This window comes from Oncorhynchus tshawytscha, linkage group LG15 (assembly GCF_018296145.1).
Source record: "Oncorhynchus tshawytscha isolate Ot180627B linkage group LG15, Otsh_v2.0, whole genome shotgun sequence".
Classification (NCBI taxonomy): domain Eukaryota; kingdom Metazoa; phylum Chordata; class Actinopteri; order Salmoniformes; family Salmonidae; genus Oncorhynchus; species Oncorhynchus tshawytscha.
Window position 1 is genome coordinate 38,179,372 of NC_056443.1, and position 22,352 is coordinate 38,201,723.

Below are 22,352 nucleotides of genomic sequence, written 5' to 3' on the forward strand. Positions count from 1 at the left end.
GATCCTATAACACATCACATCCATGGAGTCCTCAGCCTTGATCCAACACAACACATCCATGGAGCCCTCAGCCTTGATCCTACAACACAACACATCCATGGAGTCCTCAGCCTTGATCCTACAACACAACACATCCATGGAGTCCTCAGCCTTGATCCTCCAACACAACACATCCATAGAGTCCTCAGCCTTGATCCTCCAACACAACACATCCATAGAGCCCTCAGCCTTGATCCTACAACACAACACATCCATAGAGCCCTCAGCCTTGATCCTACAACACAACACATCCATGGAGTCCTCAGCCTTGATCCTACAACACATCCATGGAGTCCTCAGCCTTGATCTACAACACATCCATGAGTCCTCAGCCTTGATCCTACAACACATCCATGAGTCCTCAGCCTTGATCCTACAACACATCCATAGCCCTCAGCCATGATCCTACAATACATCCATAGAGTCCCCAGCCTTGATCCTACAATACAACACATCCATGGAGTCCTCAGCCTTGATCCTACAACACATCCATGGAGTCCTCAGCCTTGATCCTACAACACATCCATGGAGTCCTCAGCCTTGATCCTACAACACAACACATCCATGGAGTCCTCAGCCTTGATCCTACAACACATCCATGGAGTCCTCAGCCTTGATCCTACAACACAACACATCCATGGAGTCCTCAGCCTTGATCCTACAACACATCCATGGAGTTCTCAGCCTTGATCCTACAACACATCCATGGAGCCCTCAGCCTTGATCCTACAAAACAACACATCCATGGAGTCCTCAGCCTTGATCCTACAAAACAACACATCCATGGAGCCCTCAGCCTTGATCCTACAACACAACACATCCATAGAGCCCTCAGCCTTGATCCTACAACACATCCATGGAGTCCTCAGCCTTGATCCTATAACACATCCATAGCCCTCAGCCATGATCCTACAATACATCCATAGAGTCCTCAGCCTTGATCCTACAACACATCCATGGAGCCCTCAGCCTTGATCCTACAACACATCCATGGAGTCCTCAGCCTTGATCCTACAACACATCCATGGAGTCCTCAGCCTTGATCCTACAACACATCCATGGAGTCCTCAGTTTTGATCCTACAAAACAACACATCCATGGAGCCCTGGTCAGCCTATTTACAAAACAAATCCATGGAGGGTCAGCCTGATCCTACAACACAACACATCCATAGAGCCCTCAGTTTATTTAAAGTTTACAACACATCCATGGAGTCCTGAGCCTTGATCCTACAACACATCCATAGCCCTCAGCCTTGATCCTACAACACATCCATAGAGCCCTCAGCCTTGATCCTAATAACACATCCATAGCCCTCAGCCATGATCCTACAATACATCCATAGAGTCCTCAGCCTTGATCCTACAATACATCCACGGAGCCCTCAGCCTTGATCCTACAACACATCACATCCATGGAGCCCTCAGCCTTGATCCTACAACACAACACATCCATGGAGTCCTCAGCCTTGATCCTACAACACATCCATGGAGTCCTCAGCCTTTCCTACAACACAACACATCCATGGAGTCCTGAACTGTGATCCTACAACACAACACATCCATGGAGTTTCTTGATCCTACAATACAACACATCCATGGAGTCCTAGCCTTGATCCTACAACACATCCATGGAGTCAGCCTTGATCCTACAACAGATAAATCCATGGAGTCCTCAGCCTTGATCCTACAACACATCCATGGAGTCCTCAGCCTTGATCCTACAACACATCCATGGAGTCCTCAGCCTTGATCCTACAACACATCCATGGAGTCCTCAGCCTTGATCCTACAACACATCCATGGAGTCCTCAGCCTTGATCTACAAACATCCATGGAGTTCAGCTTTGAGCCTACAAACATCCATGGAGTTTCATTGATCCTGAATAACATCCATGGAGTTTATCAGTGATCCTCAACACAACACATCCATGGAGTCAGCCTTGACAACACATCCATAGAGCCCTCTGCCTTTTATTCTCCATAGCCCTCAGCCTTAATCCACAAACATCCATTTAGATGTTAATCCTAAAAAAATCACATCCATAGAGCCCTCAGCTTTTTGATTTACAACACATCACATCCATGGAAACTCAGCTCCTAAACAGCAACACATCCATGGAGTCCTCAGCCTTGATCCTACAATACATCCATGGAGTCCTCAGCCTTGATCCTACAACACATCCATGGAGTCCTCAGCCTTGATCCTACAACACATCCATGGAGTCCTCAGCCTTGATCCTACAACACATCCATGGAGTCCCAGCCTTGATCCTACAACACAACACATCCATGGAGTCCTCAGCCTTGATCCTACAACACAACACATCCATGGAGCCCCATCCTGAAAACAACACATCCATGGAGTCCTCAGCCTTGATCCTACAACACATCCATGGAGTCCTCAGTGATCCTACAACACATCCATGGAGTCCTCAGCCTTGATCCACAACACATCCATGGAGTCCTCAGCCTTGATCCTTAACACAACACATCCATGGAGTCCTCAGCCTTGATCCTACAACACCTCCACATCCATGGAGTCCTCAGCCTTGATCCTACAACACATCCATGGAGTCCTCAGCCTTGATCCTACAACACATCCATGGAGTCCTCAGCCTTGATCCTACAACACATCCATGGAGTCCTCAGCCTTGATCCTACAAGACAAAACATCCAGTCCTCAGCCTTGATCCTACAACACATCCATGGAGTCCTCAGCCTTGATCCTAATAACACAACACATCCATGGAGTCCTCAGCCTTGATCCTACAACACAACACATCCATGGAGCCCTCAGCCTTGGTCCTACAACACAACACATCCATGGAGTCCTCAGCCTTGATCCTACAACACATCCATGGAGTCCTCAGCCTTGATCCTACAAAACAACACATCCATGGAGCCCTCAGCCTTGATCCTACAACACAACACATCCATGGAGTCCTCAGCCTTGATCCCAACACAACACATCCATGGAGTCCTCAAACTTGATCCTACAAAACAACACATCCATGGAGCCCTCAGCCTTGGTCCTACAAAACAACACATCCATGGAGTCCTCAGCCTTGATCCTACAACACAACACATCCATAGAGCCCTCAGCCTTGATCCTACAACACTACACATCCATGGAGTCCTCAGCCTTGATCCTACAACACAACACATCCATGGAGTCCTTAGCATTGATCCTACAACACAACACATCCATGGAGTCCTCAGCCTTGATCCTACAACACAACACATCCATGGAGTCCTCAGCCTTGATCCTACAAAACAACACATCCATGGAGCCCCCAGCCTTGATCCTACAAAACAACACATCCATGGAGTCCTCAGCCTTGATCCTATAACACAACACATCCATAGAGCCCTCAGCCTTGATCCTACAACACTACACATCCATGGAGTCCTCAGCCTTGATCCTACAACACAACACATCCATGGAGTCCTTAGCATTGATCCTACAACACAACACATCCATGGAGTCCTCAGCCTTGATCCTACAACACATCCATAGAGCCCTCTGCCTTGATCCCAATAACACATCCATAGCCCTCAGCCTTGATCCTACAAAACATCCATAGAGCCCTCAGCGTACCGTCCTAATAACACATCCATAGCCCTCAGCCATGATCCTACAATACATCCATGGAGTCCTCAGCCTTGATCCTACAACACATCCATGGAGTCCTCAGCCTTGATCCTACAACACATCCATGGAGCCCTCAGCCTTGATACTACAACACATCCATAGAGCCCTCAGCCTTGATCCTATAACACATCACAACGTTAATAGGTTTTGATCCAAAATGGCACCCATAGGGCCCTGGTCTCTATTTAGGGAATAGGGTGGGTCAGGTGCTGTTTCGGATACACGCCAAATCGAGTTTATTTAAAGGGCAGTGTGTGTGTGTGTGTGTGTGTGTGTGTGTGTGTGTGTGTGTGTGTGTGTGTGTGTGTGTGTGTGTGTGTCTCTCTCTCTCTGTGCGTGTGTGTGTTTTTGTATGTTAGTGCTGAGCGATTAAACCAAAATGTCGGTTATTAACTAATTGACCAACATCAGGTTTAATGACCTGAATTAGGTTGTTTTCTGTGAGCTCACATCCAGCCTGAACTGTGTGATGTAGTAGGGAGTTGTAGTTTCTCTAGAGATAAATCACATCCAGCCTGAACTGTGTGATGTCGAAGGGAGTTGTAGTTTCTCTAGAGATAAATCAGATCCAGCCTGAACTGTGAGATGTCGTAGGGAGTTGTAGTTTCCAACAGGCCAATACTCCACATAGTATAGCGCAGAAATTGTGGTCATTAACTACAACGACCATAATCCATTGCGAAGCTACTTGTCCGGTCTGAGGTGAGATCCTGAGGTGATACAGAGAGCAGCTGTTGCCTAGCAACATCGCTACCTGAAAATACATAATCTAAGAGATTGATAGTAGGTATTCAGAGGTCAAAAAGCCATATTTACTTTGAAGAACGACTAAAATAGTGATTTTATTAAAGTAATGTGAATAACTGATGGTTTATAAGTGATCAGTAGTAAATGGTCAGTGACAACTATTAGGGGCCTGTTTTATTCTGTGTTGTTACAGCATTCAATCCACATAACAGCGCATTTAATGTTAATCTAAAAAAATCTTTGAATCCCGAAAATCGGTTATTCTTTTTTATTTTTTATTAACGAACTGAAACAAGCTCAAAAAGCTGTAAATCAGTCAGGAATAGTCTGCGTGATGTTCTAGCACTCACCTGAAGAAGACATTGAAGCCGAACATTGTGAACATGATGACCAGGTATCCAATCACTCCCACCGCATAGCTCAGCTTATAGATCAATAGAAACCATTTATACACCATCCTGAAAAACACACACAGTAAATAACCTCTCCCCCTTGTGGTTAACCCCCCTCCAGGACAGTGGTTAACCCCCCCCCCTCCAGGACAGTGGTCTAACCCCCCTCCAGGACAGTGGTTAACCCCCCTCCAGGACAGTGGTTAACCCCCCCCCCCTCCAGGACAGTGGTTAACCCCCCCCCTCCAGGACAGTGGTTAACCCCCCCCCCCTCCAGGACAGTGGTTAACCCCTCCACCCTCCAGGACAGTGGTTAACCCCCCTCCAGAATACCGTGGTGTCTGACAGGACAGTGGTTAACCCCCCCCTCCAGGACAGTGGTTAACCCCCCCCTCCAGGACAGTGGTTAACCCCCCCCCCCTCCAGGACAGTGGTTACCCCCCTCCAGCGTACAGTGGTGTCCAGGACAGTGGTTAACCCCCCTCCAGGACAGTGGTTAACCCCTCCACCCTCCAGGACAGTGGTTAACCCCCTCCAGGACAGTGGTTAACCCCCCTCCAGAATACCGTGGTGTCTAACAGGACAGTGGTTAACCCCCCCTCCAGGACAGTGGTTAACCCCCCTCCAGGACAGTGGTTAACCCCCTCCAGGACAGTGGTTAACCCCTCCCCTCCAGGACAGTGGTTAACCCCCCTCCAGGACAGTGGTTAACCCCCTCCCCCTCCAGCGTACCATGGTGTCTGACAGGACAGTGGTTAACCCTCCCTCCAGGACAGTGGTTAACCCCCTAACCCCCCCTCCAGTGTACCGTGGTGTCTGACAGGACAGTGGTTAACCCCCCCTCCAGGACAGTGGTGTCTGACAGGACAGTGGTTAACCCCCCTCCAGCGTACCATGGTGTCTGACAGGACAGTGGTTAACCCCCTCCAGGACAGTGGTTAACCCCCCTCCAGCGTACCGTGGTGTCTGACAGGACAGTGGTTAACCCCCCTCCAGCGTACCGTGGTGTCTGACAGGACAGTGGTTAACCCCCCCTAACCCCCCCCCTCCAACGTACCGTGGTGTCTGACAGGACAGTGGTTAACCCCCTCCCCCTCCAACGACCGTGGTGTCTGACAGGACAGTGGTTAACCCCCTCCCTCCAGTGTACCGTGGTGTCTGACAGGACAGTGGTTAACCCCCCCCCCCCCTCCAACGTACCGTTGTGTCTGACAGGACAGTGGTTAACCCCCCCCCCTCCAGGACAGTGGTTAACCCCCACCCCCTCCAGCGTACAGTGGTGTCTGACAGGACAGTGGTTAACCCCCCTCCAGTGTACCGTGGTGTCCGACAGGACAGTGGTTTGCGTGTAGCTCTGAAGACGACATAGCTGGTGATGACAGAGAACATTCCCCACATGGAGAGAAACCTCCACCAGTAGAGTTTTATAGTGAAATAGAGAGGAACCACCCACATCTGGAGCAGGGTGACCAACTGGAGAGAGAGAGAGAAGGGGGAGGGAGAGAGGGGGAGAGGGAGAAAGACAGAGAGACAGAGGGGAGAGAGAGAGAGAGAGAGAGAGAGACAGAGACAGAGACAGAGACATAGAGAGAGACAGAGAGAGAGAAAGAGACAGATAGACATAGGTGAGAGAGAGAGAGAGAGAGAGAGAGAGAGAGACAGAGACAGAGAGAGAGACAGAGAGAGAGAGACAGATAGACATAGGTGAGAGAGAGAGAGAGAGACAGATAGACAGAGGGAGAGAGAGAGAGAGAGAGACAGATAGACAGAGAGAGACAGAGACAGAGACAGAGAGAGAGAGAGAGACAGATAGACATAGGGGAGAGAGAGAGAGAGAGAGAGAGAGAGGAGAGACAGAGGGGAGAGAGAGAGAGAGAGAGAGAGACAGATAGACATAGGAGAGAGAGAGAGAGAGAGAGAGAGAGAGAGAGAGACAGAGAGAGACAGAGACATAGGGGAGAGAGAGAGAGAGACAGACAGAGGGGAGAGAGAGAGAGAGAGAGAGAGACAGATAGACAGGGGAGAGGGAGAGAGAGAGAGAGAGAGAGAGAGAGAGACAGAGGAGAGAGGGAGAGAGAGAGAGAGAGAGACAGAGAGAGACAGAAGGGAGAGAGAGAGAGAGAGAGACAGAGAGAGACAGAAGGAGAGAGAGAGAGAGAGAGACAGAGAGAGAGAGAGAGAGAGAGAGAGAGAGAGACAGAAGGAGAGAGAGAGAGAGAGAGAGAGAGAAAGAGATACAGAAGGGGAGAGAGAGAGAGAGAGAGAGAGAGAGAGACAAAGAGGAGAGAAGGAGAGAGAGAGAGAGAGAGAGAGAGAGAGAGACAGAAAGAGACAGAAGGGAGAGAGAGAGAGAGGGGGAGAGGGAGGGAGAGAGACAGAGAGAGGGGGACAGAGGGGAGCGAGCAAGAGACAGGGGGAGAGGAGAGAGAGAGGGAGAGCAGAGGAGAGAGAGAAGAGAGGGGGAGAGAGAGGAGACAGAGGGGAGAGAGGGGGGAGAGAGAGGGGGAGAGAGAAAGGTCAGGTATGTGTGTGTGAGTGAGTGTGAGTGTGTGTGAGACAGAGGTGAGAGAGGGGGAGTGTGTGTGTGACAAAGGTGTGTGTGTGTGTGTATGTGTGTGTGTGTGTGTGTGTGTGTGTGTGTGTGTGTCTTTAACCACATACACATTTCTAGTGGATGTAAATCAGTCATACACAATGTCTGGCTCCTGTAACCCACCATTGTGGATCCAACCCACCCAGCCAGTCGCCGACTACTGTACTCACATTGTATGAGCGGTTGTGCCGCTGCTTCCACTGTACCAGTACGATCTGAGCCACCACTAGTGTAGCGATGAGGATGAGCACCATCTCTGCATGCATGGCCTCATGGCCCCGGTGCTTCACGTGCAGGCGCTCATGCTGTACTCTGGGGGCGGGGGGGAAGAAAGAGAGATCTAAAAGGTGCCATGATGAATCTCTCTAGAATGAGAGCAGTGTCAAAAATAACTTCCATGAGCTTCTCTGAGATCTAGCCTTGTGGGACACTAACAATAGTCAGATACCAGGACGTGGATGACTACTCCCAGAATTCATTGCAGTAGGTACCAGAGACATACAGTGGATTCAGAATTCACTGCAGTAGGTACCAGAGACATACAGTGGATTCAGAATTCACTACAGTAGGTACCAGAGATATACAGTGGATTCAGAATTCACTGCAGTAGGTACCAGAGACATACAGTGGATTCAGAATTCACTACAGTAGGTACCAGAGACATACAGTGGATTCAGAATTCACTACAGTAGGTAGGTAGCAGTATTCAGACCCCTGGACTTATTCCACATTTTGTTACATTACAGCCTTATTTATAAAATTATTATTTTTCCTCATCAATCTACACACAATACCCCATAATGACATCACAGTACCCCATAACGACATCACAGTACCCCATAATGACATCACAATACCCCATAATGACATCACAATACCCCATAATGTCATCACAATACCTCATAATGACATCACAATACCCCATAATGACATCACAATACCCCATAATGACATCACAATACCCCATTATGACAAAAAAAACAACATAAGTATTCAGACCCTTTGCTACGAGACTCTAAATTGAGCTCAGGTGCATCCTGTTTCCATTGATCATCCTTGAGATGTTTCTACAACTTGATTGGAATCCACCTGAGGTAAATTCAATTGATTAGACATGATTTGGAAAGGCACACCTGTCTATATAAGGTACCTGTCTATATAAGGTCCGACAGCTGACAGTGCATGTCAGAGCAAAAACCAACCCATGAGGTCGAAGGAATTGTCCGTAGAGACCCGAGACAGGATTGTGTCGAGGCACAGATCTGGGGAAAGGTATCAAAAATGTTCTGCAGCATTGAAGGTTCAGGAACACAGAGGCCTCCAACATTCTTAAATGGAAGAAGTTTGGAACCACCAAGACTCTTCCTAGAGCTGGCCGCCCGGCCAAACTGAGCAATCGGGAAAGAAGGGCCTTGGTCAGGGAGGTGACCAAGAACCCGATGGTCACTCCGCCAGAGCTCTAGAGTTCCTCTGTGAAGATAGGAGAACCTTCCAGAAGAACAACCATCTCTGCAGCACTCCACCAATCAGGTCTTTATGGTAGAGTGCCCAGACGGAAGCCACTACTCAGTGAAAGGCACATGACAGCCCACTTGGAGTTTGCCAAAAGGCACCTAAAGACTGAAACCATGAGAAACAAGATTCTCTGGTCTGATGAAACCAAGATTCAACTCTTTGGCCTGAATGCCAAGCGTCACGTCTGGAGGAAACCTGGCACCATCCCTACGGTGAAGCGTGGTGGTGGCAGTATCATGCTGTGGGGATGTTTTTCAGTGGCAGGGACTGGGAGACTAGTCAGGATTGAGGCAAAGATGAACAGAGCAAAGTACAGAGAGATACTTGATGAAAACCTGCTCCACAGTGCTCAGGACCTCAGACTGGGGTGAAGGTTCACCTTCCAACAGGACAACGACCCTAAGCACACAACCAAAACAACACAGGAGTAGCTTTGGGACAAGTCTCTGAATGTCCTTGAGTGGCCCAGTCAGAGCCCGGACTTGAACCCGATCGAACATCTCTGGAGAGACCTGAAAATAGCCTTGCAGCAAAGCTCCCCATTCAACCTGACAGAACTTAAGAGGATCTGCAGAGAAGAATGGGAGAAACTCCCCAAATACAGGTGTGCCAAGCTTGTAGCGTCATACCCAAGAAGACTGGAGGCCGTAAGCAACAAAGCACTGAGTAAAGGGTCTGAATACTTGTTTTTTAGTTGTTTTTTTAGTACATTTGCCATTTCTAAAAACCTGTTTTTGCTTTGTCATTATGGGGTATTGTGATGTCATTATGGGGTATTGTGATGTCATTATGGGGTATTGTGATGTCATTATGGGGTATTGTGACTTCATTATGGGGTATTGTGGTGTCATTATGGGGTATTGTGGTGTCATTATGGGGTATTGTGATGTCATTATGGGGTATTGTGACTTCATTATGGGGTATTGTGGTGTCATTATGGGGTATTGTGGTGTCATTATGGGGTATTGTGGTGTCATTATGGGGTATTGTGGTGTCATTATGGGGTATTGTGAGCCATTATGTGGTATTGTGTTTAGATTGATAAAGGGGAAAAAAACGATTTAATCGTTTTTAGAATAAGGCTGTAAATTAACAAAATGTGTAAAAAGTCAAGGGGTCTGAATACTTTCCGAAGGCCCCGTATATAGCAACACCGTCTGACTGTCCAATCACTGGTTCTACTGTATAAAGCAACACAGTCTGACTGTCCAATCACTGGTTCTACTGTATAAAGCAATACCATCTGACTGTCCAATCACTGGTTCTATATGACAACACAGTCTGACTGTCCAATCACTGGTTCTATATGACAACACCGTCTGACTGTCCAATCACTGGTTCTACTGTACATAGCAACACCGTCTGACTGTCCAATCACTGGTTCTACTGTATAAAGCAACACCATCTGACTGTCCAATCACTGGTTCTACTGTATAAAGCAACACAGTCTGACTGTCCAATCACTGGTTCTACTGTATAAAGCAACACCATCTGACTGTCCAATCACTGGTTCTATATGACAACACAGTCTGACTGTCCAATCACTGGTTCTATATGACAACACCGTCTGACTGTCCAATCACTGGTTCTATACATAGGTCTGACTGTCCAATCACTGGTTCTACTGTATAAAGCAACACCATCTGACTGTCCAATCACTGGTTCTATATGACAACACCGTCTGACTGTCCAATCACTGGTTCTATATGACAACACAGTCTGACTGTCCAATCACTGGTTCTATATGACAACACCGTCTGACTGTCCAATCACTGGTTCTATATGACAACACAGTCTGACTGTCCAATCACTGGTTCTATATGACAACACCGTCTGACTGTCCAATCACTGGTTCTACTGTACATAGCAACACAGTCTGACTGTCCAATCACTGGTTCTACTGTATATAGCAACACAGTCTGACTGTCCAATCACTGGTTCTACTGTATAAAGCAACACCATCTGACTGTCCAATCACTGGTTCTATATGACAACACAGTCTGACTGTCCAATCACTGGTTCTATATGACAACACCGTCTGACTGTCCAATCACTGGTTCTATATGACAACACAGTCTGACTGTCCAATCACTGGTTCTATACGACAACACCGTCTGACTGTCCAATCACTGGTTCTACTGTACATACAACAGTCTGACTGTCCAATCACTGGTTCTATACGACAACACCGTCTGACTGTCCAATCACTGGTTCATGACAACACCATCTGACTGTCCAATCACTGGTTCTACTGTACATAGCAACACAGTCTGACTGTCCAATCACTGGTTCTATACGACAACACCGTCTGACTGTCCAATCACTGGTTCTATATGACAACACCATCTGACTGTCCAATCACTGGTTCTACTGTACATAGCAACACAGTCTGACTGTCCAATCACTGGTTCTATATGACAACACCGTCTGACTGTCCAATCACTGGTTCTACTGTACATAGCAACACCGTCTGACTGTCCAATCACTGGTTCTACTGTATAAAGCAACACCGTCTGACTGTCCAATCACTGGTTCTATATGACAACACAGTCTGACTGTCCAATCACTGGTTCTATATGACAACACCGTCTCACTGTCCAATCACTGGTTCTATATGACAACACAGTCTCACTGTCCAATCACTGGTTCTATATGACAACACCGTCTGACTGTCCAATCACTGGTTCTACTGTGTATAGCAACACCGTCTGACTGTCCAATCATGGGTACGATTGAGCCTCAGAATGTGTGCGTGGTACGATCGTCTGGTGCCAGGCCCACCGGATCCAGTATCTCAGAAACAGCTGCCCTCCTGGGCTTTTCACGCACGACCTTGTCTTGGGTTTAACACGAATGGTGCGACAAACGACAAACATCCGGTCAGCGGCAGAGCCCTCTGGGAAAAAACAGCTTGTTGATGGAGAAAGGCAAGAATCGTGCACGCTAACACGCGGAGCACAGACAGTGTAGCACAGACAGTGTAGCACAGACAGTGTAGCACAAACAGTGTAGCACAGACAGTGTAGCACAGACAGTGTAGCACAGACAGTGTAGCACAGACAGTGTAGCACAGACAGTGTAGGACAAACAGTGTAGCACAGACAGTGTAGCACAGACAGCGTAGCACAAACAGTGTAGCACAAACAGTGTAGCACAGACAGTGTAGCACAGACAGTGTAGCACAGACAGTGTAGCACAGACAGTGTAGCACAGACAGTGTAGGACAAACAGTGTAGCACAGACAGTGTAGGACAAACAGTGTAGCACAGACAGTGTAGGACAAACAGTGTAGCACAGACAGTGTAGGACAAACAGTGTAGCACAGACAGTGTAGCACAGACAGTGTAGCACAAACAGTGTAGGACAAACAGTGTAGCACAGACAGTGTAGCACAAACAGTGTAGGACAAACAGTGTAGCACAAACAGTGTAGCACAAACAGTGTAGGACAAACAGTGTAGCACAGACAGTGTAGGACAAACAGTGTAGCACAGTGTAGCACAAACAGCGTAGCACAGACAGTGTAGCACAGACAGCGTAGCACAAACAGTGTAGCACAAACAGTGTAGCACAAACAGTGTAGCGCAGACAGTGTAGCACAGACAGCGTAGCACAAACAGTGTAGCACAAACAGTAGCACAGACAGTGTAGCACAGACAGTGTAGCACAAACAGTGTAGCACAGACAGTGTAGCACAAACAGTGTAGCACAGACAGTGTAGCACAAACAGTGTAGCACAGACAGTGTAGCACAGACAGTGTAGCACAAACAGTGTAGCACAGACAGTGTAGCACAGACAGTGTAGCACAAACAGTGTAGCACAGACAGTGTAGCACAGACAGCGTAGCACAGACAGTGTAGCACAGACAGTGTAGCACAAACAGTGTAGCACAGACAGTGTAGCACAGACAGCGTAGCACAGACAGTGTAGCACAGACAGTGTAGCACAGACAGGCAAATAACGGCGCAGAACGACATCTCAGAACGCTTGTCACGGATGAGCTATTTTCATCACACTGGGTTCCACTCCTACGAGCTAAAACCGACAAAAAGCGGTCACCAACACTGGACAATTGAGGAGCGCAAACACACATAGCCTGGAACATGGCAGAGAGTTCAGTTTACTGGAGTGTCCTGGTCAGTCCTCCAGAACCTCAACCCTATAGAGCATAATGGGATGAGATGGAACGGGCTGTTACAATGTACCGCCCGTCCAATCTGCAGCAACTACGTGATGCCATCGAGTCAGCATGGACCAGCATCTCTGTGGAACTGGTCCCGACAACTTCTAGAATGCTCTGAAGAATTCAGGCTGTTCTGGAGGCAGAGGGGGCGACCTGGTACGAGATCGGTGTACCTAATAAACTGTCCGGGTCAATGTATAGCAATACTGTCTGACTGTCCAATCATGGTTTCTATATGATATATTTATGCGGAAATGCGGAGTACAGCCTGGATACAGCCCTTAGCCGTGGTGTATTGGCCGTATACCACAAACCCCAGAGGTGCCTTATTGCTATTATAAACTGTCATACCACGGCATTCAGACAATCAGCTTCCAGGACTCAAACCACCCAGTTTATAATATAGCATTATAAAACTGTGTGGTTCGAGCCTTCAATGCTGATTGGCTGACAGTCGTGGTATATCAGACTGTATACCACGGGTATGACAAAAACATGTATTTTTACTGCTTTAATAGGTTGGTACCCAGTTTATAATAGCAATAAGGCACCTCCGCGTTGCGTTGTGCCTAAGAACATCCCCTAGCCGTGGTATATCGGCCGTATACCACACCTCCTTGGGCCTTATTGCTTAATTAATTATACCATGGCATTGTTGAATATTTGTTTCTGATTGGCTTGAAGGGCATTCTAGAGCGTACATTATTTCCTGATAACGCACGGTATAGAGGACCACAGTATGAGTCATGATATACATAACACCTTGTGGTCAAACAAGGAAATATCAACATATTCGCCTGTGTTTACACCCCAGAAGGAAATGCTCATTAGCTGCTAATGTGGCTATCATGAAGAGCTAGAAATGCTCATTAGCTGCTAATGTGGCTATCATAAAGAGCTAGAAATGCTCATTAGCTGCTAATGTGGCTATCATAAAGAGCTAGAAATGCTCATTAGCTGCTAATGTGGCTATCATAAAGAGCTAGAAATGCTCATTAGCTGCTAATGTGGCTATCATAAAGAGCTAGAAATGCTCATTAGCTGCTAATGTGGTTATCATAAAGAGCTAGAAATGCTCATTAGCTGCTAATGTGGTTATCATAAAGAGCTAGAAATGCTCATTAGCTGCTAATGTGGTTATCATAAAGAGCTAGAAAGGCTCATTAGCTGCTAATGTGGCTATCATAAAGAGCTAGAAATGCCATGATGATCTAGACGAGACTGCTGAGTCAAGGCAAAGATAAGAATCTCTGGATTAACTATCTAATGTTAGCTAAATTTAATAATGAATAAATTGGCTACATTTCTTTAAATGTGAACTGTCTTGTGCAACTTTTAAATTGACACAATACCTGTTAGCAAAGGTGTCCGTTAGAGATGATGTGCAGGAGCATGCTGGGATTTGTAGTCTTGCATGATGTCTACTTTGATGCTAATTAGCATTTTCTAATAAGAGTAAATAGAGACTAATATATTGATAATGGTCGCCATGTCTGAGAGATTTAAATGGTTATCAAAATTTCACGTCAGGGTGAGCCGACACAAAACATAGTCCTTATTGTGAGCGTTTCTAAAATTCCTTATGGGGAACATGAATGGTGGAAAAACTACTGAAACCATTTCCCTGTTTGATCGCTAGGTTTTATGGGTATTATGACACCTCCACTGTGGGCCTCTATATCAGCATGGTAGAATTCAATGGCTATATTTAATTCTTACATGTTCTATATTTCAGTTGTTTTTGAAAGCAAAAGTCAAATTGAAAACATTGGCATTTGTGTAATTCAATTTTCATCATGTCTGTGTGGTTACCAAGGCAACCGCGGTAGCTATCTAGTCAACTTGCTAGCTACTTCAGTGGACGTTGAAAACATTTCTACTGGTAAAATGTGTTCAATTATACCCATGGTATAAAAGAGATAATCAACTCTGGGATTTATGTGCAACTCCGTGTAAGTTCCATTCCACTAGTGTGTCATCATTATTTTACATTGAATGTTTGGCCTGTCCTTGATTATCCCTTACATGCTGTCTGAAATGTCCAATCACGGGCTCTATAGGATATACAGAGCATTCAGAAAGTATTCATACCCCTTGGCTGATTCCACATTTTGTTGTCGTTACAGACTGAACTCAAAATGGATTAAAGAAAAATAATGTTTCACCCTTCGGCGCACAATACCCCCAAACAACAAAGTGAAACCATGTTTAGACATTTATGCTAATTCATTGAAAATGAAATACAGAAATATCTAATTTACGTACGTATCCACACCCCTGGGGTCAATACTTTGTAGAATCCTTGGCAGCGATTATAGCTTGGGTATGTCTGTATCTGCTTTGAGTCGACTTGGGTATGTCTGTATCAGCTTTGAGTCGACTTGGGTATGTCTGTATCAGCTTTGAGTCATCTTTGGTATGTCTGTATCTGCTTGGGTGTGTCTGTATCTGCTTGGGTGTGTCTCTATCAGCTCTGAGTCGTCTTGGGTATATCTCTATCAGCTTTGAGTCATCTTGGGGATGTCTGTATCAACTTTGCACATTTGGATTTGGGGGTTCTCTCACATTCTTCCAGCTAAATGAGGAGCAGCGGTGAACAGCAATCTTCAAGTCTTTCCACAGATTTTCAATGGGATTTAAGTCTGGTCTTTGGCTGGGCCACTCAAAGCCTTTCACATTCTTGTTCTGAAGCCATTGCAGCATTGCTTTGGCTGTGTGCTTGGGGTCATTGTCCTGTTGGAACATACATCTTCACACCAGTCTAAGGTCGTTTGAACTCTGAAGCAGGTTCTCTTCAAGGACTTGAATGTATTTGGCTTCATTCATTGTTCCCTATATCCTTACCAGTCTCCCAGTCGCTGAAAAGCATCCCCATAGCATGATGCTGCCACCACCATGCTTCACGGTAGGGACGATGTTAAACGGGTGATAAGCTGTGCCTGGTTTACTCCAGACATAGCGCTTTGCATTCAGGCCAAATTGTTCACTTTTCGTCTCATCAGACCAGAGACTATTTGACCTTATGACCTCAGTCTTTCACGTGCCTTTTTTTCAACTCCAGGTTTGCTGTCATGTGCCTTTTTCTCAGGAGAGGCTATAGTCTGGCCACTCTCCCATAAAGCCCAATGGTGGAGAGCTGACAGGTTCTCCCATCTCAGCCAAGGAACTCTGGTCACCGTGTTCTGTCACAGTGGTCACCTCCCTGACCAAGGTCATTCTTGCCCGGGTTGCTCAGTTTGGTGGGACAGCCTGCTCTCGGCAGATTCTTGAGTAGTTTCATATTTTTCCCAAATGATATAAACTTTCAACACGGTAGAAATGGTTTTATACCCTTCCCCAGATATAGAATTATGATGAGGCATAGGTTATATCAGAGATCTACAGAAAGTTCCTTGGAATTCGTGGTATAGTTTCTGCCCTGTCGACAGTGGGACCTTATATAGACAGGTGTGTTTCTTCAAAATAATTTCCAAACAATTGAATTGGCCACAGGAGGACTCAAGTCAAGTTGTAGTGACGTCTCAAGGATGATCAGAGGAGATTGGATGCATCGGAGCTCAATTTAGAGCGTTATAGCAAAGGAGTGTGAATACTTACGTGAATGAGATATTTCCCATTTACAACAAATTTGAACACATTTCTAAAAACATGTTTTCACTTTGTCATTATGGGGTATTGTGATGTCATTATGGGGTATTGTGATGTCATTATGGGGTATTGTGGTGTCATTATGGGGTATTGTGGTGTCATTATGGGGTATTGTGGTGTCATTATGGGGTATTGTGATGTCATTATGGGGTATTGTGATGTCATTATGGGGTATTGTGATGTCATTATGGGGTATTGTGATGTCATTATGGGGTATTGTGATGTCATTATGGGGTATTGTGATGTCATTATGGGGTATTGCGATGTCATTATGGGGTATTGTGATGTGATTATGGGGTATTGCGATGGCATTATGGGTTATTGTGATGTCATTATGGGTTATTGTGTGTAGATTGGTGAGAGAGAAAAAAACAATTTAATCCATTGTGTATTCAAATGTGGAATAAGTCAAGGGGTATAAATACCTTCTCACTGCCCAATTACGGGTTCTACTTTCTCACTGTCCAATTACGAGTTCTACTTTCTCACTGTCCAATTACTGGTTCTACTTTCTCACTGTCCAATTACTGGTTCTAAATGAGGACTTACTTCCAGTTCTCCCTGTGAGTCATTTTCAGGAGATCCCCCTAGAAGAGAGAGGGGGAGAGAAGAGATAGAGAGAGAGAGAGAGAGAGGAGTTCTTTCAGAACTCACAAAAAACTACACATATCTAGGACTAAGTATCAGCAACACAGGTAGCTTTCACAGGGCTGTGAATGAGCTGAGAGACAAAGCAAGAAGAGCCTTCTATGCCATGCTGTCTCAAAATGTTCCAATCAGTTCTAGAACCAGTTGCTCTATATGGCAGTGAAGTATGTGTGCAACTTATGAACCGTTGAAGGTATTAAAACATTCCCTAACCAGAAACCGTGGATTGATGATGAAACTGAACCACTGCTTTTAATCAGGGCAAGGTGTCTGTGACTGAATGTCATTATTCCCTGGGCTATTAAGCGCCAGTACAGATGTCATTACGGCTCAGACACAAGAGGTATGTGGCAGGGTCTGTCAATCACGGACTACAGGAAGAAACCCAGCCCAGTCACGGACCAGGATGTCTTGCTCCCAGGCAGACTAAATAACTTTTTGTGAGGACAATTATGGCCTGCAACGGAATCATGCGGTCTCTCCTTCACTGATGTAAGACATTATGGCAAGGCTGCAGGCCCAGACGGCATCCCCAGCCGCGCCCTCAGAGCATGCGCAGACCATACGGACATATTCAACCAATCCCTATACCAGTCTGCTGTTATGCTTCAAGAGGGCCACCATTGTTCCTGTTCCCAAGAAAGCTAAGGTAACTGAGTAAACGACTATGTAGCACTCACATCCGTCATCATGAAGTGCTTTGAGAGACTAGTGTGACACCCTTGACCCACTATTTGCTTACCGCCCAAATAGGTCCACAGACGATGCAATCTCAACCACACTGACTGCCCTAACCCAAAAAGGAATTTAATCCATTGTGTATTCAAATGTGGAATAAGTCCTGTGCAACTGGGTACTGGACTTCCTTCGGGCCGCCCCCAGGTGGTGAGGGTAGGCAACAACATTCCTCCCCGCTGATCCTCAACACTGGGGTTCTACTTTCTCACTGCCATGCACGCCTCCAACTCAATCATCAATTAGTGGTAGGCTTGATTACCAACAACGACGAGACGGCCTACAGGGAGGAGGTGAGGGGAGTGTGGTGTCAGGAAAATAACCTCACTCAACGTCAACAAAACTAAGGAGATGATTGTGGACTCAGGAAACAGCAGAGGGAACACCCCCCATCCACATCGATGGAACAGTAGTGGAGAGGGTAGCAAGTTTTAAGTTCCTCGGCATAAACATCACAGACAAACTGAATTGGTCCACTCACACAGACAGCATCGTGAGGAAGGCGCAGCAGCGCCTCTTCAACCTCAGGAGGCTGAAGAAATTCAGGCTTGTCACCAAAAGCACTCACAAACTTCTACAGATGCACAATCGAGAGCATCCTGGCGGGCTGTATCACCGCCTGGTATGGACTGCACCGCCCTCAACCGTAAGGCTCTCCAGAGGGTAGTGAGGTCTGCACAACGCATCACCGGGGGCAAACTACCTGCCCTCCAGGACACCTACACCACCCGATGCTACAGGAAGGCCATAAAGATCATCAAGGACATCAACCACCCGAGCCACTGCCTGTTCACCCCGCTGTCATCCAGAAGGCGAGGTCAGTACAGGTGCATCAAAGCTGGGACCGAGAGACTGAAAAACAGCTTCTATCTCAAGGCCATCAGACTGTTAAACAGCCACCACTAACATTGAGTGGCACTGCCAACACACTGTCAATGACACTGACTCTACTCCAGCCACTTTAATCAGGGCTGATGGGAAATGATGTAAATATATCACTAGCCACTTTAAACAATGCTACCTTATATAATGTTACTTACCCTACATTGTTCAATGCATACGTTGATACTGTACTCTATATCATCGACTGCATCCTTATGTAATACATGTATCACTAGCCACTTTAACTATGCCACTTGGTTTACATACTTATCTCATATGTATATACTGTTCAATATCATCTACTGTATCTTGCCTATGCTGCTCGGTACCATCACTCATTCATATATCCTTATGTACATATTCTTTATCCCCTTACACTGTGTATAAGACAGTAGTTTTTTTGGAAAGTTAGATTACTTCTCGTTATTACTGCATTGTCGGAACTAGAAGCACAAGCATTTCGTTCGCATTAACATCTAACCATGTGTATGTGACAAATAAAATTTGATTTGATTTGATTTGATTTGTATGGGGTCCACACTTATAATGAATTTACCAAATGGGACAAACATCCAATCGAAATACTGCTTGCAGACCGTATTGCAAGTGCAAAGAAAAATAGAGCACGTAGAGCAGAAGTGGGCCAATACCACCTCCTTATTCAAATAGAACAAAGAGCCATCACATTTTACAACCATCTAAAAACAAGTGACCCCAAAACATTCCATCACACAGCTCTACAATGTCAAGAGATGAAACAAGAGAAGAGTCACCTGAGCCAGTTGGTTCTGAGGCTCAGTTCACCAACCCAAACCAACCCCATAGAGCCTCAGGACAGCACTCAGCCAGCTGGTTCTGAGGCTCAGTTCACTAATCCAAACCAACCCCATAGAGCCTCAGGACAGCACTCAGCCAGCTGGTACTGAGGCTCAGTTCACTAACCCAAACCAACCCCATAGAACCTCAGGACAGCACTCAGCCAGCTGGTTCTGAGGCTCAGTTCACTAACCCAAACCAACCCCATAGAGCCTCAGGACAGCACTCAGCCAGTTGGTTCTGAGGCTCAGTTCACCAACCCAAACCAACCCCATAGAGCCTCAGGACAGCACTCAGCCAGCTGGTTCTGAGGCTCAGTTCACTAATCCAAACCAACCCCATAGAGCCTCAGGACAGCACTCAGCCAGCTGGTACTGAGGCTCAGTTCACTAACCCAAACCAACCCCATAGAACCTCAGGACAGCACTCAGCCAGCTGGTTCTGAGGCTCAGTTCACTAACCCAAACCAACCCCATAGAGCCTCAGGACAGCACTCAGCCAGCTGGTTCTGAGGCTCAGTTCACCAACCCAAACCAACCCCATAGAGCCTCAGGACAGCACTCAGCCAGCTGGTTCTGAGGCTCAGTTCACTAACCCAAACCAACCCCATAGAGCCTCAGGACAGCACTCAGCCAGCTGGTTCTGAGGCTCAGTTCACTAACCCAAACCAACCCCATAGAGCCTCAGGACAGCACTCAGCCAGCTGGTTCTGAGGCTCAGTTCACTAACCCAAACCAACCCCATAGAGCCTCAGGACAGCACTCAGCCAGCTGGTTCTGAGGCTCAGTTCACTAACCCAAACCAACCCCATAGAGCCTCAGGACAGCACTCAGCCAGCTGGTACTGAGGCTCAGTTCACCAACCCAAACCAACCCCATAGAGCCTCAGGACAGCACTCAGCCAGCTGGTTCTGAGGCTCAGTTCACTAACCCAAACCAACCCCATAGAGCCTCAGGACAGCACTCAGCCAGCTGGTTCTGAGGCTCAGTTCACTAACCCAAACCAGCCCCATAGAGCCTCAGGACAGCACTCAGAACATCTGACCCATCCAAATCATCACAAAACAAAAATAAAATATATCACGTATTGGAAATACACCACAACAAATCAAAGTAAACTTCAATGCTATTTGTCTCTAAACAGACAGTACATGGTGGCAGACTATCTGACCACTGTGACTGATAGAAAACTGAGGAAAACATTGACTAGGTACAGACTCAGAGAGGACAGTCTGGCTATAGAGACCGGTCGTCACAGACAAACCTGGCTGCCCAGAGAGGACAGTCTGGCTATAGAGACCGGTCGTCACAGACAAACCTGGCTGCCCAGAGAGGACAGTCTGGCTATAGAGACCGGTCGTCACAGACAAACCTGGTTGCCCAGAGAGGACAGTCTGGCTATAGAGACCGGTCGTCACAGACCAACCTGGCTGATTTCTTTTGATTTTACCATGATGTCAAGCAAAGAGGCACTGAGTTTGAAGGTAGGCCTTGAAATACATCCACAGGTACACCTCCAACTGACTCAAATTATGTCAATTAGCCTATCAGAAGCTTCTAAAGCCATGCCATCAAGCTGGTCCTGGGGCTCAGTTCACAAACACAAACAAACCCCACAGGACAGCAACACAATTAGACCCAACCAAATGACACATTGGAAAGAATTAACAAAAAAACAGAGCAAACCAGAATGCTATTTGGCCCTAAACAGAGAGTACACAGTAGCAGAATACCTGACCACTGTGACTGACCCAAAATTAAGGAAAGCTTTGACTATGTACAGACTTAGTGAGCATAGCCTTGCTATTGAGAAAGGCCGCCGTAGGCAGACCTGGCTCTCAGGAGAAGACAGGCTATGTGCTCACTGCCCACAAAATGAGGTGGAAACTGAGCTGCACTTCCTAACCTCCTGCCAAATGTCAATTTTATTAGTCACATGCGCCGAATACAACTGGTGTAGTAGACCTTACAGTGAAATGCTGAATACAACAGGTGTAGTAGACCTTACAGTGAAATGCTGAATACAACAGGTGTAGTAGACCTCACAGTGAAATGCTGAATACAACAGGTGTAGTAGACCTCACAGTGAAATGCTGAAAGAACAGGTGTAGTAGACCTGACAGTGAAATGCTGAATACAACAGGTGTAGTAGACCTCACAGTGAAATGCTGAATACAACAGGTGTAGTAGACCTCACAGTGAAATGCTGAATACAACAGGTGTAGTAGACCTCACAGTGAAATGCTGAATACAACAGGTGTAGTAGACCTTACAGTGAAATGCTGAATACAACAGGTGTAGACCTTACAGTAAAATGCTGAATACAACAGGTGTAGTAGACCTTACAGTGAAATGCTGAATACAACAGGTGTAGTAGACCTCACAGTGAAATTCTGACTACAACAGGTATAGTAGACCTCACAGTGAAATGCTGAACACAACAGGTGTAGTAGACCTTACAGTGAAATGCCGAATACAACAGGTGTTGTAGACCTAACAGT

The 22,352-nt window shown here is 46.4% G+C and overlaps 1 protein-coding gene across 3 annotated transcripts in view; it reads right to left on the reverse strand.

Moving 5' to 3' along the window:
* Positions 1-22,352, reverse strand: part of rnf175 (ring finger protein 175) — a 43,082-nt gene that overhangs the window by 18,208 nt on the left and 2,522 nt on the right. For 2 of the 3 annotated variants that reach the window (XM_042298532.1, XM_042298534.1), the window contains exons 2-5: positions 17,321-17,358; positions 7,596-7,737; positions 6,151-6,305; positions 4,791-4,898 (exon numbers count right to left, since the gene is read on the reverse strand). In XM_042298532.1, coding sequence (XP_042154466.1) covers positions 4,791-4,898; positions 6,151-6,305; positions 7,596-7,737; positions 17,321-17,358 — 443 coding nt within the window. The remainder of the gene's footprint in view (positions 1-4,790; positions 4,899-6,150; positions 6,306-7,595; positions 7,738-17,320; positions 17,359-22,352) is intronic. The other variant, XM_042298533.1, reaches the window with a different exon arrangement.